The sequence below is a fragment of the Taurulus bubalis genome (assembly GCF_910589615.1).
Source record: "Taurulus bubalis genome assembly, chromosome: 4".
NCBI lineage: Eukaryota > Metazoa > Chordata > Actinopteri > Perciformes > Cottidae > Taurulus > Taurulus bubalis.
This window is the reverse complement of record NC_136592.1, coordinates 22847529-22875110: the sequence shown is the minus strand read 5'-3', so window position 1 is coordinate 22875110 and position 27582 is coordinate 22847529. Positions and strand designations below refer to the sequence as shown.

Below are 27582 nucleotides of genomic sequence, written 5' to 3'. Positions count from 1 at the left end.
CCTCGCTTGGAACGCTATCATCACTCCAGCTCCGCTTCAACCACAATATCACCTCAGCCTGGCTGCATGTTTGTTTACCTACCCTGCTTCTGCACCGGGCCGGAAATGTTCTGTTGGGCAATAGAAGGGGTTGGGTTTGGGATCTGGGGACCAGGGATGGAGGTACCCAGATCCTCCTTGTCCTCTGGTTCACCTCGGGATGTGGCCGAGGTCAGGGCACATCTGTGGTCAGCATCAGGCTGAGGGAGGTGGAGGCTGAGGATAGCTACTGTCATCATGGGGTAAATAGAAGGGAAGAGGGGGGTGATTAGTACTAACACAGGCCCAGAGATAAAGGGCTGTGGTCTTGCCGTGGCTGACTGAGGCAGGGCTTGACCAGTAAACAACCAGTGGGGTGTCTAAATGGCCCCAGGATCAGCCTGTGGCTAAACCTGAAGGCCTCTCTCAGCACTGGGTCTTCTAAACACAAGACCATAGGCAAACACACATGCACAATTTCATTAGTAGGAGGCTTGGTAACACACATTCATATTATTATAGGCACACCTGTACTCACACAAACTAGCTGAGAACAAACAAAAAGAGAGGCTTTAGCATACACTCCCACAAATGTACACACACTCTCCCAAAGCAGAAGTTCTCACCGGCGTTGGGGTTTATTTCTAACTGTCAGTTGGGACAGAACTCTTTTGGCCATCAATGAATAGGCCGTCATGATTTTCAGCGCATATATATTTCCTCCACACAGCACTTAACATGGAGACTGATGAGCCGGCGGCTAGCAGCTAACCGTACTAACTGCACAAAAAGTTCAAACAATGGCAAAAGTCGCGGCAGAGCGAAAGATGGTTAGCCTGAGTAACCTGAGGGAGAACCGTCAGGGCGTGGGGTTGGCGCGGCGTTGTCAGCGTTTACCGCCGTATGAGTGCAGTGCAGAGCGGCGTCCATTAGCGGGCCAATGGGGCACCTCAGAGAGACTCAGATCACAATTATCATAATACAATACACAGAGATCAATGTATCTTTACATTGCAAATAGATGTTCGATCCGATATTAATTCTCTGAATTTCAATTTTAGAACCTTTAACAGTTTGTAAGTGATTTATTGGCTGCATTTTATTTTGTTTTAGCATGGTTAGAATAAGCTCATTTGACTGTGTTGTCTCTCTTTTCCTCCTACTCATTCTGTTCCCATGGCCAGCGATGGGAAGAGTTCAGAAGTATGTCAGAGCCGGTTTCAGATCAACTACAAATCACTTGCTTATCAGCGCTGCGCTTGAGATGCTGGAACTGTGCTAAACAGCTAGCTTCGAAATGTGATGTCTACCAGCTGAGATGGTGATACAGTCTGAATGCACTTTCTGGCACTTTCTTGCCCTGACAATCATCCCATGAAGACGGGGTTTGATCCAAACTGAAAAGTACAATTTCTATAGGGAGTACAGCCGGCCCCGCTTCCTCCTGGTCACTGTAATCTTTGGTGTCTCTTTCGAGTCAGGTGTAATCAGTCACACGGCGCCACGTGTTTTGACACCTGTCCTGTGAGGTGTGGAGGAAGTAAGCATATTACTCTGCTGCAAATAAGACTCCTTTCCCTTGAAAATACAGACACAGACAATCAAACCTATCTTCACATGAATTAAGACAGACAGGTAGATTGTCAGAAATGGATTAAAAAAGAGGGAGAGGAGAAGAAATGAAGGTTCCCTTACATTGTGGGTTTTTTGAAAAGAGGGTTGGATGACTGGGGAGGCGAGTGACTGTTAATGGGAAGAAATGAACGCGCTTTACTGGTGGATGTGACAGGAAGAGACTGTTCTTAACAAGGCGTCAGAGTCAGTCAGAGTTACAGATCCATCACTTCTCAGAGGCTGGGAGCAGGAGGAGGGGGAGACATTTAAGGATATTCAGAAAGGGAGAGAGTCTGTGAAGGGTAGAGAAGAAGAGGGAGAAAGAGGGATTTGAGTGCGGCTGACAGCACTGCATTTAATTTGGGCTGCCAGATCCTTTTTCATTTGACTCCCTCTCAACCAGCTTAGAGGCTGCGGAGGACTTGAGGCGAAGGTTTGCCAGGATGTCTCAGATTAGCAATGATGTGCCACGTCACACTTTAAGCCGGCCTGTAATTCATGTTCAACAGGGGGATACTCACACATTACACTGTGCTGTGCAGGACGTGATTAATTGACTCACACTCTAATATTGGGTGTAATTTGCCCATCCTCTGATGTGAAACTGACTTTATACTAGACTTACTGTATGTCGCCATCCCAGGGACGTTGTAATGGAGTTTTGACTCAGAGCTGTGTAATTTCTAAACTGAGGACGCTCAATGATGGAGAGAATTGTTTCAGGTAGTCTTTCAACAAAATTCCATGTGATTTAATATTTAGGGGAATTTAAATAGAACCAAATAGTTGTCTTACTCAAGGATGTAGTGGGTGGTAAACCTACCAATGTAGAATGAAGACACTTTTCTGTCTGGAGATTACTGGAAATAAAGGGATTGAGTTTTTGTCAAATGTTTTTTTTTCTTCTCCTTATGTTCAAGGTCATATTTTTGTTCGACATATCCTCTTTTAGGTCCACTTGACGCAGCTATTTTCTACTTTTCTTTTTCAGACCATGCTCTTCCTGGATACAGTCGAAGAGGAAGAGGGTCAGGCAGGAGAGGGAAGGAGGGAGATGGCAGAAACCCTGCTGGCGGCCTTGACAAACCGACACCAGCAAAGACAGACATGGAGAGACAGGTAACACAATGTACCACCAACTTTAGGTCCTCGAAAAATACATCACTGACAGTTGTGTGAGATAGGTAAAGTAGGACACTCTATGAAGTGCGAGCACTGTCTCCCATTTGGAATGGGTTAACCATCACACACAAATAAGTGTCACTCCAAACTCATTTTGGAAATGAGCTATTCTGCTTAATATATAGAGCTTTATGTTGAACTCATACATTTTGCAGCGGGCTGCTGAGGATATTGAATGTCTCTTGTTTATTATTATCATGTTGTTCGTGAAACCATTGAAACTAATGGTAATTATTGACTTTCTCAGTTAATGAAACTAATTGAAACTATGGGCCTGCAAACAATACATCCCACATGTGAAACACTTGGGTCAAGGGTCAACCCCCAGGATCTGAATACACATGAGTATCATTACCAGTAAACAACAGAGGCAAATATTTAGTGAATCCCAAAAATCTGACGAAACTTTGAGGCACACAACAACAGTAGAGGTCACAACCATTGACTATTGACATGATGGCAAGTGCAAGCCTCGCAGTGGGGGCTTGTAGGGCTAACAGTTGAGACCACATCGTTAAGCAATGCAATCATGAATCATCACCTTGGTCCTACTTTCATTCAGAGGTGATGTGAATTCCACTGATATGCGGTGGTGTAGTTGGTGTTTGTTTGTGGTCCTTGGGTCTGGCAGCTATCACAACGACACGTGTGTCTTGGATAAACCCAGTCACTTCCTTCCTCCCAGATAAGGGCAGAGAGCTCACGGATTAGAACACTGGCCATTCATTCAGATAAAGAAGGGCCACACACACACACACACACACACACACACACACACACACACACTGAGTGTTATTTTAGTTGTTCATTATCTCAGTCACTCCCCCCCCCCCCTCAGCAATAGCAAGGACAAACACTGGCATGCATGTATATACTAGAACTGCATTCACATATGTTTCACTGCTTATTGTCTCTATCAATGGTTTTGACCTCAGTCTCACACACGTACACACTTTGGACCAGACGTGATCCAGAGCCTAAAGAAAGCAAAAGTGCCAGGGGCCGTATCCACAGAATAGAAATTCCTGAAAATAACATCTTCTCCTTTGAAAGATATGTCAGCTTCCTGCAGTGTTGCTGTCCTCATGGCGCCCCTCTGTTTTGAGTTGTCCCCCTTAGTTGACCCTTAGCTATGCCCCATCCAGATGAGCCTTGTAAACAGGCTGTTTCCACACACCTTGCTTTGCTGTGTCAACGCCCACGGCCTCACAACTCTGATGTAGGGCCAGCTCTGATAGTGCATTCCGGCTGCAGGTGCTGAAAGCTAGAAACCATGTCGCCACACCCACCCTCAACCTAACATCAACGCTGTCCCCCGCCATCCCGGTTCCCCCACCACCCACAATGCAATGTTACCACCTCTTAACCATGTCTAACCCCTAGACTTAGCTCAGCCCACCTTAAGATCCTGACAACCAGTATCACAGACCAGGACAGGAAATGCTCCGTCCTTGTCGGCGGGGCAGACAGACGTTTACTCCATCAGCAGTGAAAGACTGATTAGATTAGTTTTGGAGGAGGGCAAGCGTCCCACACAATATGTTTGAACTCCAGCTGCTCCTGATACCGCCTCTCCCCTTTACACACATTAAATGTCTCTCCCTAACCCCCATTGCCCCCACTTACAAAAAAAGCCAGGGGCCATCCTGTCAAGTGGCTGTCAACAGATCTCATTTACGCAAAACTAAACACATGGCTATGTGCAATGTTAAGTGCGACGTACTGGTACTGATTAGAGATTTGAGACGCTGAAAACAAGAAAAAGTTTGTATTTCTTTACACATACTACTTAGAAGAAAAGTCATTGTTTTTAATTTTAGATGCGGTATAGTACACAATCAGACACACAGTAAGGGAATTAATTTCATTTCGCTCAGATGTATTTAAATCTTCATTTATTTTCATAAAAGCACTCACCACAAGAGGACTTTTAAAATTAATAAGCTGATTCTTTTTGCTGCTTTCTTTATATTGGTTGTCCAAATTAGGTTTCCACACAATATGCAACAGGCTGGCTTTTATCATAATACTGCCTTTTGTTTACATAGTTTTTATTCAGTGCATAATACTTCCAAAAAGATGGAGAAAAAAAACAAAACAACAACAACGGATGATTGATGACTCTTGCTAGAGACACATAAACATAAACAACCAGCACTGATTGATTAAGTTTCTCGCTGACTTTTGTTTCTTAAACACCAGTTAAAGCAGCGCTGCAACGTGGGCCTGCTCGCTGCCGTTTTCTGCCTTCGGGGCATTTTTAGCACTACCAAGAAGCAAAGAAAGAGAAATTGGACCTGGTGACCAGTGGTTCTTCATGAGTGACTTATAGGCACTCAGAGTGAGTGATGCCTCAGCTTGCCCCGCTAGCAGAAGCAGTCCATTCATTCACGCTGAGCCAACGAAGTTATGAGAGCTTTTTTATTCTTATGAGCTTTTCTGGTAACTGGGTTTTCCCGATGCACATGGTGAATTCTTTGATAGATGCTGCCCTCCGTGTCCCTTTGGTAAATGCCCCGTGAGTGCCCTAGAAATAGATGGATTATTATGTGGGTGGGTGACTGTACTGTAGGAGAGCAGTTGAGTATGCCACACAGGAAGTGCAGATTGACGATCAAGGCACAACCTTCAGGGAACATATTAGGATAGAAAATGGCACATCTCAGTGGCACCAGAAGTATAGAGATTCAAAACACTTGATAACAGAGCTATTAGGTTTTTGTTTAACATGTACGCAAATACTGGTGAAGAAGAATACACTCTCTGATGCACTGGAAGTACTACAGAAACTCCAACAGTATTTTTTATTTTGTGATCAAAAGTGTGACATTTGAACTCACTTAGTGTGGATATTCGATGTGAAGCTATCTTGAATCTGTCCGATTACAGTAACGTCTACCTTTGAATCTCTTGGATGAGGTGACCTCATGCTGACCTTCCAGTGCCTAGAGGTCAACGCTCTGACCAACGAAAAAAACATAAAAAAGGTTTGTCACAGTCGGCGAGCAAACACTGAAGGGAACAGCTGCGAGTTTTGTACTGACCATGCAAACTGCTGTAGGCTTTGTAAGGTCATTATATGATAATGAAAATCATTACAGAATTACATGGGGGTTTAGGACATGAGAGCAGCGGGGAGGGGAGGGGAGGGCCACATTGGGTTTGATAAATGGACTGTGAAGGTGCCCATCTGGCCCTCTCTATGGCTTTTTCTTCCTGCTCTTTTATCCACTCTTGTCCTTTACTGCCCCTCTTTCATTCTCCTCCTCTGTTCTGCAGCGGGCCGGTGTAAAAGCAAGCAGGCCTGTAGTGAAACATTAACAGAGTGCAAACCCAACTCACCTCTGTGGAGGAGAAAAGAAGAGGGGAGACAGGCGGAGGTGTTTATGGTTTGTGCATGACTTGGCAAACCTTGTCCTCCCATCTCTCAGTGTGGGCCGGTAGAAGAGTAGGCAGCCATTGACCTTTGGCATCGGAAAACAGTTGGACAGCTCAGGATGAGTGAATTGCTGTAGTTTGGAGACATTTAGGCGTTCTTTGTTTAATAGGTTTTGGTGGCAATACAATTCAAGGTTTAAAATAGTCCATTTTATTTGTTTCTGCATTTTGGATTTATACCAAGTGACAAGAAAGAGGCAGCAAATTCTGCATCAGTGGCAGCCAGGGATGGAAGAACATAATATTCATCTGTATCCCATTGTGATATTGTCTGTGATATTGGACTGCATATACAAACTAATGTTAGGTCTTTTTCTCTCTCTATGCAAGGACTTTTTTCTTTTGATAATGCAAGTGTTTACGACAGTGAAAGGTATGTATCCCCGAGAGAGCATCTAGTTCAATTTATTTTCATGTAGTTTTAAATGTAATTTATTTTGGATTATTTTAAGAACTGAAATGTTCTAATTAAAATGACAACCATTTCATTTTCTTTTTTTATTATAGGCAAATGCCTTTCTATTATCTAATTACATTTCTATCACCCTTTGAAAAGACAAGGAGTTGACCCACACCGCACAGGTTACACTATAATAGCTGTACACTCTGAATCTGTGGCGTAGTACATCTGTCGCCTGTGTTTATTACTTTTATCCAACTTGTTGAGAGTTACTGAGGTCTTTATCCCACAACAAAGGCAACATCAGCTGACATGGCAGGCAAACCTAAAGGACAGAGAAGGAGGTCCACGTGTCCACAGCTGCACTCATCACTCAGCTGTCCAGCTTGACCCATGACCTGTAGGGCCGTCTCACAACCTCCATCGGCTTTATGTTTCCTGCCATTGTCATCCTCTCTTGTCCTCACCTGGACAGGGCGATGCTTCACAAAAGGCCCAGTCTGTCATCAAAACCAAGGGTCACCGGGGGCCAGCAAGGGCCAGAGACCTGACGTTGAAGCTGCGCCCAGCCGGGGATGACCCCACTAGTGATGTCAGCTACCAGTTGAACCCCTGCGGAGATGCATAGAGACAGATAAAAAGGAGGAGAGAGTCCTCTGTTGGCAGGCATTTCAGTCCAGGAGTGGTGACATTTCTTTTGTGTTGTCCCTGACAGACCCCGCCCAGAATCCTGCACTGGGGTGGGGCAGGGAGTTAGAAGACAATGGAGGTCCCCCTGTCCCAGATGGGAGTTGGAAAGATTGTCAATGTCGAGTCCACAATAAAGATGGGCAGACCACAGCCTTGTCTAATGTGGCCGATGACCTCCTTAAAGCCCTAGAAATGGAGACGCCATACTGCAGGGATTACTCTAATGCCGTTTACAACTCACTCTCTTTATACACTCAAAGGGTTTGCTGGGCACAGGTTCCCATAGACCTCTAGCAAAGCCGTCATCTGTTCCGCTGTCATTGCACAAGCGATTGGTTGAGGACAATGTGTCCTTTCGTTACTTTCTTTCAGCACGAGGAATCTGACTGGCTATTACGTGGCTGCGTTTGGGTAATAGGGTTCGTGCGGTAAAGTTAAGAGAAGCTGGCATCAAGCTGTCAATAAGTAGGTTTAATTAGCAAGGGTGGTGGTGGTGTTCAGGATGGCGTCATAAACCAAGGTTCTGGTTGGCGGTAGGTCGGTCCGGGCACGTTGTCAACCAGGCCTGTGGGATGAAAGTTTGCAACCCGAAGTGACATGTTAATCAGATCTCCCAGGCAGCAGCCTCACATTTTGCCTCCACATCGCCCCCACAGCGGTCTTGTTCTGCAAGCACAAGAGACCGTGTGAGCTCAGTCTGTTTTCCTTTTGTTGCCAGCCAAAGGTTTTGCTGGCTGCGCCATTGTTTCTCTTTACCTCCAGGGTTTGCTCACTGCACTGGTGGACACACACCTGTGTGTGGCGGGTGGAACTCCCATCCAACAACTATGTTCTTTATCTGCGTGTTTTTTTTGCCGGCATTGGCATTGCTGTGTTTACTTGGTTCAGGGCGCTGGAGGAGAAAACAAATAAGAACATGTCATCTGTCTCTTTCATCGCCGAACAGCCTGTAATTAGTGCAAACGCAGTGGTTAGCCTAAGACGCTGTCGTCTAATTTGTCGGTCTTTATCTAAAACATGTCTGTGTGGTCCCTTAGACCGGTTACATGCGTGCCACGAGATCGCCTGTGGCCTGTCTGTCTTTGAGGTGTGTGTTTGTGTGCGCTTGATTGTAAATTATGAATTATTCTCTCATGCACCCACCCTTGTTTAGCAATCAGTCAGTCAGTTATGCATGACATGTCCTGACCTCAGCAGAGCCTCACAGCTGCTGTTGCCGTAGCCGTTGTACCCCCATCGTAGATAGCTCCCAGGCTGGAAAGTAAGAGTATGTCTTATTCTTGCCGGAATGCACCTTGAATAAGATGAATGAGGATGCTATTTCTTTACCTTTTACTTACTGTACAAACAAGTTCTACCCTTGTAAATATGCACTTATCTCTGTCTTGCCTTGTTCTCAAACAAGTCAGTAATTGGCCATTGAGGTACATGCTTTCTCTCGTTTTGTGGTTAAGTGTGGGAATGGAAGGCTTGCTACTGGCAGGGTTCATTATCACGCTCTCTCTTTGTTGATTTTCTCTGCTTATCCTCGACTGAGTCACGACTGCATTAAATTGCTCGCAGGTTTTAATGGAAACAGTCATTTCATAATTATGCATTTCAGAGTAAGAGCTTGGCAATGCAATGTGGCACAGAAAGGGAGAAAGAGAGAGTTAAAAATGTCATTAAAAGTCCCACAGACATTTAAACACACTTGTTGCAGAAACAGTTGCCCATTAAAAGCTGCCTTTTTTAATATGGAAACAAGATTTGTGTTTGGAAAAGACAATGTGGTAAGGAGAGTGGGGGAGGGAATGGGTTCGGGCCTGTTTTACTGGTAGTCACGAAAACCAGGACATTCTTTCTGGTCAAACCCAAAATCCCAGAGAGCTGATAGAGCATGATTGGGTGAGGATGTGTGGCAGGCATGTGAAACAGACGGCAAGGACTTACCATTTTGGGCCGATGGAGGGTGTGCTCACCAAAAACACCTTGTTTATCTCAAGTAAATCCTTTTAGTTCTTGGTGGGATAGTTAAAACGGTAAAATCCGGATGTGAATAACTGATGAGCAAGTAGAACCATGACAGAAAATGATGTCAGTAATTATGCATTGGTTTCAGTACACATAGAAACAATGTGCATATCAGATGCTTTTCACATTGCATTTTGTGTAGGATTTTTTACAGCCACATAGGTTGGACATGTATCTGCTGGCATTAATGCCTATATCACAGAATTAACTGAAGCCATCATTAAAAAAACACACACACATGTACATTATACATGCATGCACACCACGTGCTCTATCCTTTTCCTTTTTCTCCACCTCATCTCGCACAAGCACCACACCTGGGCGCTCCCCCTCCCACACACACCTCCACCCACCCCTCCCACTCTCTATATGCACATCTTTCTCCCCTCCTCTGTTAATTATAACCTACACCGCTGGAACACTTCATTTCATATCAAGCATATTGTCTCTTCAAGGCTGGCAGGCAGGTCATAAATTATCCTGAAGGTGAGGATGGAAGTTGGAGGAGATAGTTATGAAAATTTCATCTGTCTGCCGTAGCGGCCGCAGCTGCTCCTGTCACCAGCCGTGTGCTGGAGGAATTACACCGGGTCAGCCTTTGTGTGTATGTGTTCTTCAGTTTGTGCATATGCGTAGGCGCGTGAACACATGTGAACAGTTCCAGTGTGCACGTGTACACGGCACTCACGCATGCAGGTCTTTGTGTAACTCCACATTTGTCCCTGTGTGCATGTGCGTGTTCCTGTGTGTGTTGCCGGGCCGGTGTGCACAGAGGGTTGGCCAGGTAAGACCTGCCTGTCAGTGTGTGGAACATCTCTGGCGTCGCTGTCACCCCAGGGCCCCCAGCTCTGCCCCTGAAGCAGGGAGACCATGAGGGGGGGGGGGACAAGCTCGCAGGGCGGTCCCCAAGCTGTCTCTGTTCATTACCACTACAGAGACGGGACGTGGCCGGCAGGTGGCCAGACCTTTAGTCCTTACCTACTGTGATCATCTGCTGCTCCACTCTGTGCATGTGTGGCTGTGTGGGTGGGTGTACAGGCGTGTTTAAGAATGAAAAAGAGTCAAAGGAACCCCATAAGTTATGTATTCGAGCAGCGAAGTGCATATTTTATGTTTGACCTATGAGTGTGCGTTTGTGTCTTTGACAGACTATCGCATGCAAGCAATGTGGCTGTGCAGGCACATCTCTTAATGGCTATGCTAACATATTTACAAATGTACAGAAATTCTGTATTTGGAGATTCTGGAGTGCTGCTGTGGCAATTTCTTGACAGAGCGCAGAGCAGCTCTTCTCGACAGACAGCCACTCCAAGTGGCAATTAGTAAGAAAAGAAAAACACAGTATAACTTCCCCCTTTTCCCTTCTACGTCAATCTGCCGTTTCCTGCAAAAATTCTATTAGGGCCAAAGTCCATAGCTGTTAATTACAATTCTAACTAGCTTGCCTCCTGACGAATGGATGGCTTCAGCCGCGATGTAGGATAAAAGGGATATCAGCGATTTCACTTCCGTGTACAAAGGCAGCCTCTGAAATGGGTCATCAATCCCATAGTGATAAATGTCTGGTGGAGTAATGACTCTCTTATCGGCACCGGATTACTGCAGATATTTGTAATTAGTGTAGCCACACAAGTCCCCGACAGATGTTTTTGAGGCGGCACAATATTGGAGCCTTGTTTTAGTGCTAAATGGGAACTTTCTGCTAAGAATAGGGACAGTTGGAGCTATTGTATTGCGGCAGACATACTGGAGGTGAATTTGGAGAACGGAGCCGCTGTTTCGTCAGTAGGGAAGTGTGAATGTGTTTTGCTGCACACACACCTACGGCACACACAAATATATGGAGCCACATTTACACACACACACACTTGAGCTCATGACCTGATAGCTAAATACACAGCCTGAGGTCCATCCTTCAGCTATTGAGCTCAGTTGTCACATGACTGTGAGAGCCAGGGGGCTCCTCTTCTCCTCCTGTTCCTCCTCCTGTTCCTCCTCCTCCTCTTCCTCCTCCTCTTCCTCCTCCTATCCAAGCCCCAGAGGTAGCCACTGCTACGCCAGGGGGAGTGAACGATTCACTTTTAACTTCCATTTCTCATGTTTTGGGTCGAGATTCACTCGCTGCCCTGAAGTTTTTTTTTTTTCTCCTTCCACCTCTTCCAGCTCTCATGAAATCACAATGTGATGTATTCAGCCTGAGGTGTAGCTCTATTCACAATGCAGTTTGACACTAGCAAGCCCTGCTCCCCTCTGCTTTCAAAATCCTCCTTAACAGACGGACTGCTGACAAGTCTGTCCCACTAATACAATTGTCCTGGCTGTTATCGACAGCTACTTTGAATACACACTCAGGACACTCACAGTCCTGTGTTTGATTAATTTCTGTCCCCATAAATATGTGTATGCAATTATAGATAACGCTGAATGATGATGAACCCTTTGTGTCTAGATTTCACATTGGATGATGTCTGCGTTCTGTTGCCAAAATAGACACTCACCAACCTGGTGTCCGACACACCCTCAAACCTATACACACATACACAGCCTGCCCGGCACTGACAGACGTGTAAGCAGATGCAGCCAGAACTGGTAATGGCAGGTGATTATAAGTGGCACACGTGCCAAACTAATTAAACCCCTGGGTTGACAGCAGCGTTTGGTAGCACTGGCATTCTGGCATGCTGGCATTAGAATAATTGTAGCAGCAGCACATTTCACCTGCGAGACTGCAGCTAACAACGTCATTTATTTTACAGCAGGCTGTGGCGGATGTTGCTACAGAGGCCCGAGTTAGCTTGCTTTAGGTTTACAAATGTAAAGCAACCCCTGGCACAGATGGGACAGCCTCTCTCTGTCTGTTCAAGACGTTCTGCTCATGAGTGTGAAATCAAGCTATCAATTTTGTTTCACCGGAAATGAAACGACTTTCTTACTCTGATGTCAAACTACAGGAGAGAAATAAGTAGTTCAGACACTCCCCTGTTTGTTTGAATTTGTGAACTTGTGAGAATCACATTAATAATACAATTAATAGAGTTTACAAAGATATGATCCAAACAGACACAGAAAAATAATCCCATATCCATTTTTACATGCATAAAGGCATAGTTTTTCCAGTATGTATCTAGTATTTCCATGTTGCTCCAACACATATAAACATTTATACATTTGTATATCCTACATAGTAAAGAAGAAAATAAAAGAATATAGAAAATATATATATAAAAAAAAACAGAACTTAAATTAATAACGAAAGTTGGACAAAAAAAAGTTTCAAGCAGTGATTTAAAGGAGGACAAAAAGTCATCCAGCCTGACATTCCACCTCGGCATGTCCCCCAGTCAGGGCGGTAAAGGAAAGCCGGCGGGCAGGAAAGAGACAAGGACAGGAGGATGAGTCTCTCTGTTCGTTCAGTTCTCAGGTCATCACTTTTCCAGCTGGAGGGTTGGAGCTGTAAGCCCACCTCACAGGGGTCAGAGCTATGCCAGGAGGCCACGAACTGCACTAGAAAGGCCCACCTGCACACATTCTGTGCATCTGAACATTTACACCTCCCTCTCTCGCTCACACACACACACACACACACAGACACCTGGATGGTTGAGTAAGAATTCAGACATGCCATGAGTTCTGTGGAAACTAGTTTAGCTGTAACCGACATGACTGATTCATGTGATTGCCTTGTGCTGTGCAGGTGTGGCGAGGTGGCCAGGTGCACACTGCGCTGCATCACAAGGTGTGTGCACTCGAGGCGAGTGTCAAAATCGGATACGGCGTCTTGTTAGTGTAGGAGTGAGTCGCGTCATGCGTGTAACTCGAGAGAGAGATTTTTTTTACTTAAAAAAAGCATGTGATCTCCAACCAAGACCTTCCACAACCAGTATATCCATGCTGCAAATCAAATAGAATGTACAGTATTCAGCAACCCAGCATTTCCCCCATAGGCTGCACTGCCTTCTCCACTTGGACATAATTGCTTCCTTGCTGTACTGCATACATATCACTTGCTGAAACATCACTTACACTTTTCAGGTTTTATTGCACATCCACAGACCGTGTTCAGTCTCGATAGCTACTGTGTTAAGCTGGTTGTAGAAGAAGTGAAAAATCAGCTCTTTGAAGGCACAAGTAAGTGGCCGATGGCAGCTGATAGCTGGGGCTTAGTGGATCCTCATTATGTGCTGTAGCAAGCTGATTAAAACATTTGATTTGTTCCCTGTGTGTGTGTGTGTGTGTGTGTGTGTGTGTGTGTGTGTGTGTGTGTGTGTGTGTGTGTGTGTGTGTGTGTGTGTGAGACGCGTGCGTACACGTGCATGCGCTTGTAGGAAGAAAAAAAAAGAAAAGAGGAGGCCTTCGGGCTGCTGCGGTGTGTTATCTGTTTTTTTCAACCTTGTCATACTAATTACAGTCCATATTTACTTACATTCTCTTTTTGTTTTCTGCCCTCGATAGGCATCTGTGAGTGCCTCGGCCTAGGCTGTTCTCATTAATAAACTGATGATGTGTGATAGGTCTATCTAGTGATGATACAGGGAGCTTTCCAAAAAAAAAGAGGTCATGATACAAATGTTGTCAGCTTTTTGCAACCACAAAGAATTATGCTCTTGTTATCATTGACACTGATTGTAATTTCGCTCGTGAGGGTTGTTGGGGAAATACTCCACGTTCGAATCAAAGCCAAATGGAAAAGGCATTAACGCTAACTTGTATTGGAACCTTATTAAATTGTATTATTGCCCATTGTCACGGCTTCCTAACGTGGGTGGGGCTTTTGACATAATTAACAAGGAAGACGGAAGGAAGAAACACAGCAACACAACATTTATTTTTTATTTATTTATTCTTCTGAGGAAGTTCAACTGCTTGCTTGTACTGTTCACACAATGGTACTTCAGCTTCATTTTATATGGGCATAAGCCAAATACTTTGAGAAGCACTGACTGAATACTGTTTCTGATGTCCAGTACTTGCATTGGTTTTTAACAAAACAATATCAGTAGCACCCGCAGCTAACAGCTAGAATTGATAGACAGCACAACTGCAGTGCCCGGACCGCAGATGTAACCAATGTGTCCCTTGAAATATCACGTTTGAAAGACCGAAAAGTAAACAACTACTAACCAATTGAGTATTTTTCTATTCTTTTGTGTCTTCTTCCTCTCGGGTCACTGACTCCATCACCACTTCACCAGCAGTGACCTTTTGTCAAGCTACCGATCATGTTCGCTGCACGGGTCGCTCACAACATGTCACCGAAGAAAAGACGGATGGACCTGACCACACCCTGGCTTTTTGGAAACACTGTTTCTGATTAACCAAACCCCGTCCGTTCACTTAACCGGTTACAACATTATCCGTCCAAGTCCGTGTGTGTTCGAGCGACATAGACCGACTTTACAATAGGAGTTGTAAATGGTTAAACCGAACAGGAAGCTGTGTGAGGATACATGGTGGGGTGAGCAGGGTAAATCACAGACAGCTGAGTTTTATATGGGAGGGGTGGGCGGTCGGGTATTTGGGGGTGTGAATGGTTTTATATGAGTGCGAGTGACTGATTCCCAGACACAGAGCACAGTGCATCCTGAATGGGTAAATGGCATTTATTCAGCCGGTTAGTCTGGGAAAACATATGGTGCCATTTGGAGGCCCAGACTGGTGCACGCTGTTCTCCTGTAATTAGACTGGCCCAGCAGAGCAGCTACATAACTGCTTCATGATAACCGCCCTACGGTAGCCTACAGTGCTGCTGCCACCCAGCCCTGGCTGCAGCACAGGACCAGCACACCGCATTACACATCCTGTTAACACACTGTTCAACACCAGTGAACACCAGTGACACCACAGCTCTGGCAGCTGCACATGTGCACCGAGGGCCAGACTTGCTGGTACGTATGTGACGAGACAAACTAAAATATGCACTGCACTTTTCATCCTATTTGTGCTTGCAATATGCATGACAGTTGAGTCTGATTTGCCAAAGCAGCAACTGTGTGTGTGTGTGTGTGTGTGTGTGTGTGTGTGTGTGTGTGTGTGTGCTTTCGTTTATCTATCCTGGTGGGGACATTGATGTGAATACACACCAACACCATGGGGACCAAAAACACCATGGGGACCAAAACCATAGTCCCCACGGTGCGAACCACTCCAATGAATAGGAAATGACTTTTCAATATGGCTGGTGAAGTTTCCTAAAAAGTCCCTTGGAGGCTGTTTTTTATGACTTTGTGTGTGCTCTATAGCAACCCCAGAGGCCAAACCTGGTATTGCAGTGTTTACGCAAGTCCCCAGCAGACTGGTTTTCAGACATTGTGTGTGTTCTATAGCACTCCCGGAGGCCAAACCTGTCATTACAGTGTGTGCTCTATAGCACTCCCGGAGGCCAAACCTGTCATTACAGTGTATGAACTAAGTCCCCACCAGCACTGTTTTTTCAGTGTGAACTTTTTATGTGACTGAATGCCATTTTTGTCATTAGAATGTGTTTATTATCCTCTTATACAATTTTTGTTACCTGATTATTACATTTTGGGCCTCTTATCTCATGAGAATTTAATAGAGTTTGCTTTTGTTTGTTTATTTGTTTAATTTTTTACAGTTCTCTTTACATTACATTTCATTTAGCTGACGTTTTTATCCAAAGCAACTTACTTTTCTTTGTGCTTTGAATTTTACTGGCAGAGTTGGTGAGGTATTGGGTGGTGGGTTAAGCCTAAAAAATTAACATTTGTACATTTAGATAATTATAGATCTTGTGGTTATCTTAATTGAATGATTGTGTGATGTTTTTCAGTTATGAAACGCAGTTGTGAGATACAGTGAACACACCACCAGTCAGCGCAGACTTGTTCAGTGAATTTACTGTTCTGAGAATAGTGTTGTGTGACTCGCGAACGTACTGCACACAGAGAGGGGACTCTGTCAGGGCAGGGGAGTGATTCTCATTCAGTGAACGAACTGACGAAAGTAGCTCTCTGTGAAATGTAGTCTGTCACTACTTTCACCAAAATGATAAAAATGGGACTGAGAAATGACTTCGTACTGCAGATAAAGCTTCATGAGGTGTGTGCAAATGAAGAGGAGAAGGATTTCGTGTGACGAGTACTTTTTTGAACGGCGTCATATGACACGCCGACGCCCCTATCTCGCTCCGTGAGTCACGTAAGATGACGCGGTAAGAATGCGGCAGGAAGCCAGAAGTCTCCTCCTTCCGCCAGACGTGAAACCATACATCATAAAAACGTGAACGCTGTCAAATACCGTGCACGCGTCGGTCGTGGGCTGCGAGTTAAATACGTCAGATTACCCAAGTCCAATAAAGTAAAATAAAAGATTTTTTGGACTGGAACGTACCTTCCCTTTAAATCAGTGTCTGTTTGTTTAACTCAAAATATGTTCTTTCGTGACACAAGCACTTAAAAAACAAAACAATTAGAGACATAAAATAATAAAATAAAATAGAAAATAAATTCTCTTCAGCTTCAATATAAATGATCTGACTTATTCCAGCAACACAAATCAATGCCAACAATATACATGAAATATAACAACTCAACATATTGTGTAATGTCTATTTTCAATCAGTCTCTTTTCAGTGTTTATCAAAAGTAAATCAGTCCTGTTTTTTCTTGGATGAACAGTCAATCCTCTCCACAAACTGTGGTGATCCGCAATTTGATATTTCTTAGTCCAGGAGAAAAAAATAAACTCCCAGCAATGGAAACAAAATGTGCCCCCCCCAAAAAAAATACTATAGAGCTCTATAGAAAGAAAATGTTTTTTGATACTCAAGATGGCTGGCGACAAGTCCTGAGACACAGCGGTCTCTGCCTGGCTCTAGTCCACCTACACTAGCAGGAAAACAGTGTAAGAAGTGGTGACTTGATGTGAAAGACGGCTAATAGAGACTGGCTACAGCTTGGCCATGTCTTCTTCCCTCTAAGCATTATTCAAGTGCTAACCCGCAAACTTTCCTGCTCTGAGGTCACTGCTCTACAGCCATAAAGCAGAGATTAGTGTTCTGACTCTTAAAGAGTCTGCCTATTGACACTGAATAACAGACTGGCTAGATAACCACTGGGTTACAGTGCCAGCACAGTAGCCACTGTAGTGGAAAACAGCTAGCATTTATCTTTTTTAAATCACTGCATCATTGTCAATATTAGCGGCTAACAGCCAGCAGCTAACAGCTAACATAAGCACTTTTCTGTTAACAAAGTTAACAGAGAACGTCATGCTGTCATGCTCACACAGTGTTAACAAAGCTAATTTAGCTGTTTCCAAACTCTTTTCACTGTTGTTTCTGATTATCAGTGTTGAGGGAGAGCACAATTCACTGCAGTTGATTTGCAGATACATTTTCAATAATTATTTATGTCCACAGTACTATAAGGTTTGGGTTAGATTATGATTAGGTTATCAGCTGTTCAAGAACAGCCTACCTTAGATGTGCATCACTGAAGCCATTTTGTATGTTTTAGAGCAGAAATGCAGCAGCACGACAGAGACAAGATGTGACGTCTAAAAAAACATTTGTGAAAACTTTTACTCTAAGCATTTGGGTTAGATTATGAGTTGACAGTGTATGAGCATATCTGCAAGACAGTTGTTAAAAGTCTTCATTCTGTATGATTAAAAACCATAACAGATATGTTTTAGCTTTTGTAATGGGTAAGTCAAATGCTGCTATTGTACATTAGGCTTCTTTATGTAACGTTGTCTGTTGTAAATATGCCAAGCAGGGACATCAAGTGCTTGAGGCAGGGAGAAAAAGAGAGGGAGAGACAGGAGCAGACCAAAAGGTACAGTAAGAGAGAGCAACATATAACAGTAGATATTTAAGATTTAAGATTTCACAAAAAAGGGCAAAAACGCGATTCCTTGCTTGTAGTAAGTGTCTTGTGGTATTGTGACTGTTTTTTTTCCTTTTAGGGTGTTCAGAGCAGGGCCAGACAGCTGAGAGACATCGCAGTCAGAGGACAAGCCATATCAGTCACACTCAAAACTTTGACACTCAAGTTTTGTCTAACAGAGTTTTAAGTTTCCATGACTTTCCCTGGCTACATTATGATGCAGTGCATAAGGGGATTTTGTGTTTTTATTGTAATTTACCAGGACAAATAAAATAAAGTAAGCGTATAGCCCTGGAATTATATCATAATGCTTTGATTAAAGACTCAAGTCATTTTGTTCAAGAGGAAGAGGGAGAAGTGTTTTATCTGGGTGGTTAGCCCACGTCTGTCGCTGTCATGTAAGAACCCCAAATCTTGAAAAAGTAAAACATGACATATGCCTGTTTTTCTGTGTTCTCAGTCCCTCCCCTCTCCAAGTTTGATGCCTTGCTATTAAATAAAACATCACACATAACTTTTGACCCGGCCCGACCAGAGTCATGTGGAGGAAGGGCCGCAGTATCGAACCTATTTAAAAATAGGTTCAGTTCATTAGCCCGGTCCACACGTCCCTCCAGCCCCATGCTACCAGTCTTCTGGAATTTTGTTGTCTGTTGTTTTAACTATTGTGTGTTTTGATTAGTGCTTAATCCTTTAAATTATTCATTTAGCAGTATACATTGTTTCATCAGATTTCTTAATTCAAACCACATATGATGAAGCCTATTGATGGTATTCCTCCAAAGACCCTGTTTAACTGAAGGACTTTGTTTAATCACAATAATTCCTCTCTGTGGCCCAGTAAAGCCTAGTTTATGGTTCTGCGTTCTACCTACGTAGATACGTGACGCAGAACCATAAACTAGGCTTAAGTCCTATACATTTTATAACATTTTCAACATTCTTTTAATGGGCCTTTCATGAGCCCTTTTTGGTTTTTAAGGAGTTTTTATGAATACTCAGAGCCCCAGAGAGCCTGTGCCCCTCATAGTGCTCTTTTTAAAGCGCTGCATTTTAACCCAACCTTAACCCACACACTTCAGGCCTTCCTCCAAGCATATTCCCTAGGTTGTCAACAGTATTGTCTGAGAGTGACTCATTTTGGTCACTATTACCACAAAAAACAAACAAACTAAGAAACAAAAAGCTTCATTTTATATATTGGGCCTCCAAAGTGCTTTCTGAAACTAGCCTTGGACTGGCTTGTGTCCATGAAATGGGAACATGTAAAATGTAAATTTACTTTTAACTATAGGCTACTACTAATTTAGTCAATAACTTGAGGGTACTAGATATTTGCTATATTCAATCTTTTGAATATATCAAATATATAGTACAGCCAAACTAGTAATTACACTGCATCTAGATTATTTATGTCAATAAAAAAGGTTTTGAAAGTACAGTATTTCCCTCTGAAATGTAGTGGATTGTAAGTATAAAGTTGCATAAAATGGAAATACTAGTAAAATAGGCTAAAAGTACTTCAAAATACTAAAGTAAAAGTACTTAGTTCGTGTCCACCACTAGTATAGTGAAACTTTGGTTAATGAGATACTTTAATGTTAACAATTTTCTATTTTGCAGTTTACAGTGTTAAATGTGAAACATCAGTTATTTGCTAAACTAGTCTTTAAAACTAGCTTGTGAGTCACAGTTGAGAAGTGGAGGAATACTGTCTGGTCCTCTGGCCAGCCTTAATTAATGGCCCATCAGCAAAGGGCGCGCTGGTCTGCACCTGGCTGCAGCCTGTAGTCTGCTGGAGTCTGCAGCAGAGCCGTGCTCCCCTCCCCCTCCTCTCAGCTCCCCTCCCCCCCTCCTCTCAGCCCCCCTCCTCTCAGCCCCCCTCGGCTCACAGCGCACAAGGAACATTTCAGAAGAAGAATCTCATTGCTATGGACTCCTCACAATACATGTCTAACTCAGCACCAGCAGCAGGTAAGATTTTAAGTTCTCTTATTTTTGTTTTAATATGTCATGATTTGTAATCGATAGGTTATGATAAACAGCGATATAACTCATGAATGGAGTAGTTAGCAAGCCAGTTAGTGTTAGCTAACCGCCCTGCTAAGGCTAAGACTGTGGTTAAGTTGGAAAGATATTGGCAGATTTGAACTTCTTAAGTGAAACGTTGTTAAAACTCAAAACATGCATATTTTTAACCGTAGTAAGATAGACAACGAGCTACAACCTAATTTTCATCAAAATGAGCCATCCTCTGAGCCACACCAAGAACATTAGTGTGTGTGTGCAGCCGGCTGTGAGAGCAGAGATATTACAAAAATATTAAATTACTTCACTATAATACAGTGTAGTGTCACCAAAATCACTACATACTCCATTTATCTTCAACAGATTACACTACAACACTTATTTGGGAAAATAAGGACTTTTCATAATTTCTGGGAATTTTATTATGAATATTAATCAATTGGACCACTACACTTTATCTCACAATTAAAACAATTAAAAAGGAAGACATTTTTCATACTAAGTGTTGTAGTGTAATCCGCAGTAGACCGATGAAGTGTGTAGAGAGTTTGGTGACACTACACTGTATCATATAAGTTATTGATTAATATTCCTAATAAAAAATTTCAGAAATTATGAAAAATGCCTTTCTTCCAAACCAAGTGTTGTAGTGTCATCTGTCGGCTATTACAGTAATCTACAGGTGTTTTATCTGACTGTTCCTCTTGCCACTATTGAAAGCAAATAGAGTAAACACTAAAAGATCACACAGGACAAATTATTCTTCAAAAGCCTTGTGCCGTGCCCAAGTGGTGACTTTGTTATGAAGTTTCTCCTTGCCTCACCTCCTTGTCTCCTCTCCTTGCTTCCTCTCCTCTTCCACTCTTTCATCTAGATAAGAGCTGTGGACAACCCAAAGCAGCAGCAGCTGCTCGGGTGTCAGCAGCTTACGGTGGATTTGCCCCAGAGGAGACTAACACTACTACCATTAACACCAACCAGCTGATAGACATGGACCTGCTCATTACCAAGGAGAAGAACAGTGAGGTGAGATGGAGGCAAATATTCCAATACCTACAAGTCATATTTTAAACAGCAATTTAATAGTCTTTAAATAGTAATATAATAAAAACACAAATGCTATGATCCAACAAATGTAGGCTATTTTATTAAAAATATTCAGCAGAATGACCTCGTCACAAACTTTGCGACCTTAGTTAGCATACAACAATAAAATATAACAAGTAGCCTTTTTTATTTTTTATTCAAGGTTTAAAATAATTAATCTGAAGCTTTTTTCAATTGCTCCTATTATGCAGTAGTTCCCTCTGTCTCTGCATCGCCACTGCAGCTTTTAATGGGAGCGGACCGATCTTAGGCTGTTTAGGCTATTTACATCTCAGAAAACTGCAATTTTTTTCACAGACAACTTCAGATGGCTATACAAACTTACACTGATGGGTTTGTTTACTTCAGGGGTATTCAACTAAAATGTGAAAAGGTCCAGTTAGAGAAAAATTCTCGAAGCAAAGGTCCGAAAGATCATAATGTAACTATATAGTGTGATTAAATAATAGAGGGATAGAGTTGTGTCAACATCTGCGTGTAATCAATACACGACTGACAAATCAAATTAATTCAGTACGATTAAAAAACTCGACAGCCTCAGCCCATTATAAATAATAAAAGTAATCTAAACACATTTTAACAATTGAACAGTTTTATAGAATATATATCCAACTTCATATTCTAATATTCAAACAGCTATAAAACCAGATCCTTACATTTTCTCAAACTGTACAGTAAAATCTGAAGGCCATCCATGTAGACATAGCAGAGGTCCCCATGAACAAGACTGCATTGGAATTTGGATTTACAAGTTTAAGGATCTGTCTTTATAGCTGTTTAAATATTGGAATATTATGAAATTATGAATGTCATTATGTCTTTTAAGCTGACTTTGAATTCACTTTTCTCCCAAACTGTACAGTAAAATCTGATGTCCATAAACATGAGCATAGCAGAGGTCCCCATGAACAAGACTGAATTGGAATTTGGATTTACAAGTTTAAAGATCTAGTTTTATAGCTGTTTGAATATTAGAATATTATGAATATCATTATTTCATTCGTGAAATAGTAAAATTATGAATATCATTATTTTATTCAGTAGAATTATGAATATCATCATTTAATTCAAGCAAAGATTGGCTTTTGTAGCCTTATTGATTATGAATATCATCATTTCATTTGAGCTTGGCTTCTCTGTGCTGCGTACCGCCCCCGTACCGTAACACCTTGAATAGAGGTCATTCAGGATGGTAACGGAGGCTCACTTGGCAGATGTGGGCTCACTTGACCGCAGTTAGTGCTCCAAGTATGGTAAGAATGAACAGAAATAAGTCTGTCCATTCTGGATTAAATGCTCGATTTTCGCCGTCCACTTTTCTCTTTTTAGAGAGCGCCATTTGTTCCTTATTTATCTCACTCGTCCCGTTGTCTCGCTTTCTCTGTCTCACTCGTCTTTTTCTCAAATGTCGCTATCTTTCTTTTTCTTCCTACCGTCTTATTTGTAATTTGCCGCTATGTCTGCCCGTAAAGACTACCAAAGCTGCGCAGGTTAAAAAAGAAGTGCCCCGTCAGGTTTAAATCACAACCCGTTGTTACTGCTTCAGGTTCGGGTCCGGATCCGGACCGCGGTCCGCCAGTTAGTGACCTCTGGTTTACTTCAAGGAGCAGACATGTTTGTAAAAGTAGCAGTCACATGTGTCAGTCACATGGCTGACCACTGTATTCAAAGTCATCTTCCATATCCTCAAAATCATCTAAATATTCAGCCATTATTGAAAAAAGACTTACCAGTATGCTACGAAAACATTTTGTCTCCAAGTTCATATTACTTGGTTGAATTCATCTACAGGAGCGCTTCAGACTATCTGTAAATACACTGAGCAAGACTTTCACAAGACTTTGCGTGACTTTGTATTACAGCTACTTTTATAAACATGTCTGCTTCCTTGATGTAAAAAACTCATCAGTGTAAGTTTGAATAACCATCTGAAGTTGTCTGTGAAAAAATTGTGGTTTTGTAGGATGTAAATAGCGTATTGATAGATCGTTTGGTATTACATTTTGTCCTACCTGCCATCTCTCAAATACTGCAGAACGTTTTGTCTATTCCGTCCACATTTTCATGTCTTAACCATTTGAATTTCTCCTGCCATTCTGGTTTGAAACATTGTGTTTGGAAAGTCTGCTGTCCAATTTTCTATTTATTGAGGAGCAGAAGAGCTTGACGCTTTTATGTGGCCTTACTGGCCTCAACTGCAATACTTATTTCACCATCGTTTGATTAAAAAAAATTGGTTCAAGTGCTTCAAGTGAGCTTTTCTAACATTGCATCTTTATGTTTTCCCTTGAAGGTCCAAGACCAGTGAAAAAGAACAGACCTGTTGAGAGGACACCTACAGAGGAGGACCAGGAGTCTGATGCTTCATCACAGCTAACCAGAGGTATTTTAAAGGAACGGTTCATCCCAAGTCAATATTCATTCATTATCTACTCACCCTCATGCTGATGAGAAATCCGGTGTAGTTTTTTGATCCTCTACAGGCGTACAGGCTACAGTTAATATTTAGGCTACACAAATGTACTGAATTATGTTTTAAGTCAACTGTGTATGTCATGACTTCGAGACACTTGAATTGCAGCGGACAAGCAGTGTGAAGGAATTTTACAAGGTTTTTGGGTAGTTTTTTGGGCTGTTACCATCACCACCCGTTATATGGATAAATGCTTTGGGATGTTCTCCCCCAGCATTCTTTTTCAAACATTATACTGTCAATCTGTTTGCCTACAGGTAGATCAAGGACCTGGACAGAGGAGGACCATGAGTCTGATACCTCATCACAGCCAATCAAAGGTATTTTACCAATAACCTGTTTCAGAGAGTTATTTTAAGTCTCATACAGACATTGTTGGTTTCAGGATGTCCACTATTCCTACAATTACTTGGGGGTGTGATGAAACTCTCCTCACACACAACTCAGAAAAGACAGTATGACATTTTCAACAAAACTTTGATGAAAATCTGACTGAGGAAAATAGTTTTATTTTATGGACACAAAATGCAAAGCAGTATTACTTACCGTAGAGTTCCCTTTTGTAATGTTCTATAACTTAAAACTGAACTAATTTCCACAAACTGAACTAAAATGTTTATCTCCAGTATGACTGCTCACTTGCGTTTTCAGTTTCCCTACAAGTCAAATGCAGTGGCGGCTGGTGACAAAAACTACTTGGGGGGGGGCACAATTTGGTGTAGGGTTTGGGGGTCGGTAACAAACAAACAGTAGCACCCGTCATACCTCAGCAAACAAATTTAAAAAATACAGAATGGAAAACCAATGTAAAAAGAACACAACAAACTGTAAAGTTGCCTAAACACTAGAGTAATCACCCCCACCAACCTTTATTTCATTGTATTTTATTTTACATGGATGCATCAAGAAGGAAGAGGAAGATGTGGAGCAAGGAAGAAGTCCAAGCTGTGGAACGGAAGCTGATGAACAGCATTCAGACTGGCAAGGTTCCTGGTAAAGCACAGTGTCTTGAATGTATCCATGCATTTCCAGAGGCACTTAAAGGTAGGACCTGGGATGCTGTGAAGTACTATGTGAAAAACCGTATAGACACTTGGAAGCGACAGTCTACAAGTTCATGCTAACTAATGCTGCAAGATGTTCTCTTGTTTTGTGTTCGAAAGAGAGGCTGCTAATGCAGCTCTTGCAAAGTGACCACCGTTTGATCTTTTACAGCTGAACCTCACCTTTTTCTATTAAACAGTCTCTCTGTCTCTCTCTCTTTCTCTCTCACTCTCTCTCTCACTGTCTCTCACTCTCTCTCACTGTCTCTCACTCTCTCTCTCACTGTCTCTCACTGTCTCTCACTGTCTCTCTCTGTCTCTCTGTCACTGTCTCTCACTCTCTCTCACTGTCTCTCACTCTCTCTCTCACTGTCTCTCACTCTCTCTCACTGTCTCTCTCTGTCTCTCTCTCACTGTCTCTCACTCTCTCTCACTGTCTCTCACTCTCTCTCTCACTGTCTCTCACTCTCTCTCACTGTCTCTCTCTGTCTCTCTGTCACTGTCTCTCTCTCTCACTGTCTCTCACTCTCTCTCACTGTCTCTCACTCTCTCTCTCACTGTCTCTCACTCTCTCTCACTGTCTCTCTCTGTCTCTCTGTCACTGTCTCTCTCACTCTCTCTCTCACTCTCTCTCACTGTCTCTCTCACTGTCTCTCTCACTCTCTCTCACTGTCTCTCTCTCTCTCTCTCACTGTCTCTCTCTGTCTCTCTGTCACTGTCTCTCTCACTCTCTCTCTCACTGTCTCTCACTCTCTCTCTCACTGTCTCTCACTCTCTCTCACTGTCTCTCTCTGTCTCTCTGTCACTGTCTCTCTCACTCTCTCTCTCACTGTCTCTCTCACTCTCTCTCACTGTCTCTCTCTGTCTCTCTGTCACTGTCTCTCTCACTCTCTCTCTCACTGTCTCTCACTCTCTCTCTCACTGTCTCTCACTCTCTCTCTCACTGTCTCTCACTCTCTCTCTCACTGTCTCTCACTGTCTCTCTGTCACTGTCTCTCTCACTCTCTCTCTCACTGTCTCTCACTCTCTCTCTCACTGTCTCTCTCTGTCTCTCTGTCACTGTCTCTCTCACTCTCTCTCTCACTGTCTCTCTCACTCTCTCTCACTCTCTCTCTCACTCTCTCTCTCACTGTCTCTCACTCTCTCTCACTGTCTCTCACTCTCTCTCTCACTGTCTCTCACTCTCTCTCACTGTCTCTCTCTGTCTCTCTGTCACTGTCTCTCTCACTCTCTCTCTCACTGTCTCTCACTCTCTCTCTCACTGTCTCTCTCTGTCTCTCTGTCACTGTCTCTCTCACTCTCTCTCTCACTGTCTCTCACTCTCTCTCTCACTCTCTCTCTCACTGTCTCTCTCTGTCTCTCTGTCACTGTCTCTCTCACTGTCTCTCTCACTGTCTGTCTGTCTCTCTCTCTTCTCTTCTTTCTCTGTCTGTCTCTGTCCCTTCTCTCTCTTCTCTCTCTCTCTCTGTCTCTCTCTGTCTCTCTCACTGTCTCTCTTACTGTCTGTCTGTCTGTCTCTCGCTCTTCTCTGTCTCTGTCTCTCTCTCTCTTCTCTCTCTCTCACTCTCACTGTCTCTCTCTCTCTCTCACTGTGTCTCTCTCTCTCTGTCTCTCTCTCTCTCTCACTGTCTCTCTGTCTCTTTCTCTTCTCTGTCTCTCTGTCTCTCTCTCTCTGTCTCTGTCTCTCTCTTCTCTCTCTCTCACTGTCTCTCTCTCTCACTGTCTCTCTCTCTCTGTCTGTGAGTGTGTAAGGGTTAACTAATTATTTTTATATTAAAGAGTTCCATGCAGGCAAAAATACATGTTAATGCACTGCTGCAGTTCTGTGAAGCAGCAGCAGACAGTAGTTTAGAGTAGTTTTGAAGCTCTTGTTATGTAATTACTCTACTTGGAGGTAATTGTGCCAGTTACTGATCAACTTTACATGAATCACGAAAGTTTCTGTACATCAGTATTGAGTTTCACACTCTGTTGCCTGCTGTTAAAAATAAAATGTGTGACAGACTTTTCATTAGACATTTGTGTAGTTTGTTTGTTTAACTCAGTCTATAACTCAAACTTTAATTGTGCGTGAACAGCTACTATTAGTAGCTACTACTGTTTTACAAAATTGAACAAAGTAAGCAAAGATTGTTTTTGTACCCTAATTTTCCTTTCCCCCAGTAAATAACAAACTAGAAAATTAGTCAAATAGTTTGGGAATTCCCTGCCTTCTGCATCTGCTGCCAATTCCTTCTATCATTCTATCAGTCGGTCATTTTAGTTGGCCATAATGCAAGATCACTGAAATTAAGTGTCATTCACTCACTTGCTCACTCACTCTGGGCCCAAGACAACAGACTGTTTGTCCCCCCCTATTGGCAACACCCGGCACCAACCCTATTCTTAAGTCCCCATCGTGTTGGTAAATGTCATATGCAATAAGTGAAAAATTTTAAATGTCAAATCTTAACATTTTAAGTGATATATGAAAATCTAAAATTAAAAAAAAAAATTGGGACTTGGAACCATGTCTGTATCTCATTTAGAAAGGTTGGTCCCCAGCAGACACCTTTATGACCACTGTCCTCACCGTGCCAGATAAACGAGTATGTGTGTGTGTGTGTGTGTGTGTGTGTGTGTGTGTGTGTGTGTGTGTGTGTGTGTGTGTGTGTGTGTATGCAATCAGTGACTGAGTCTGCTTCCTTGTTGTATTCTGGGAAAATAAGCATAACTTAAAAATGTGCA

General features: G+C 42.8%; 1 protein-coding gene across 1 annotated transcript in view; it reads left to right on the top strand.

Annotated features, from left to right (window-relative positions):
• The window catches only part of fto (FTO alpha-ketoglutarate dependent dioxygenase), a 127532-nt gene that overhangs the window by 49675 nt on the left and 50275 nt on the right, over window positions 1-27582 (top strand). Inside the window, exon 8 of the mRNA XM_079217360.1 lies at window positions 2624-2751. Within this exon, the coding sequence (XP_079073486.1) occupies window positions 2624-2751 (128 nt within the window). The remainder of the gene's footprint in view (window positions 1-2623; window positions 2752-27582) is intronic.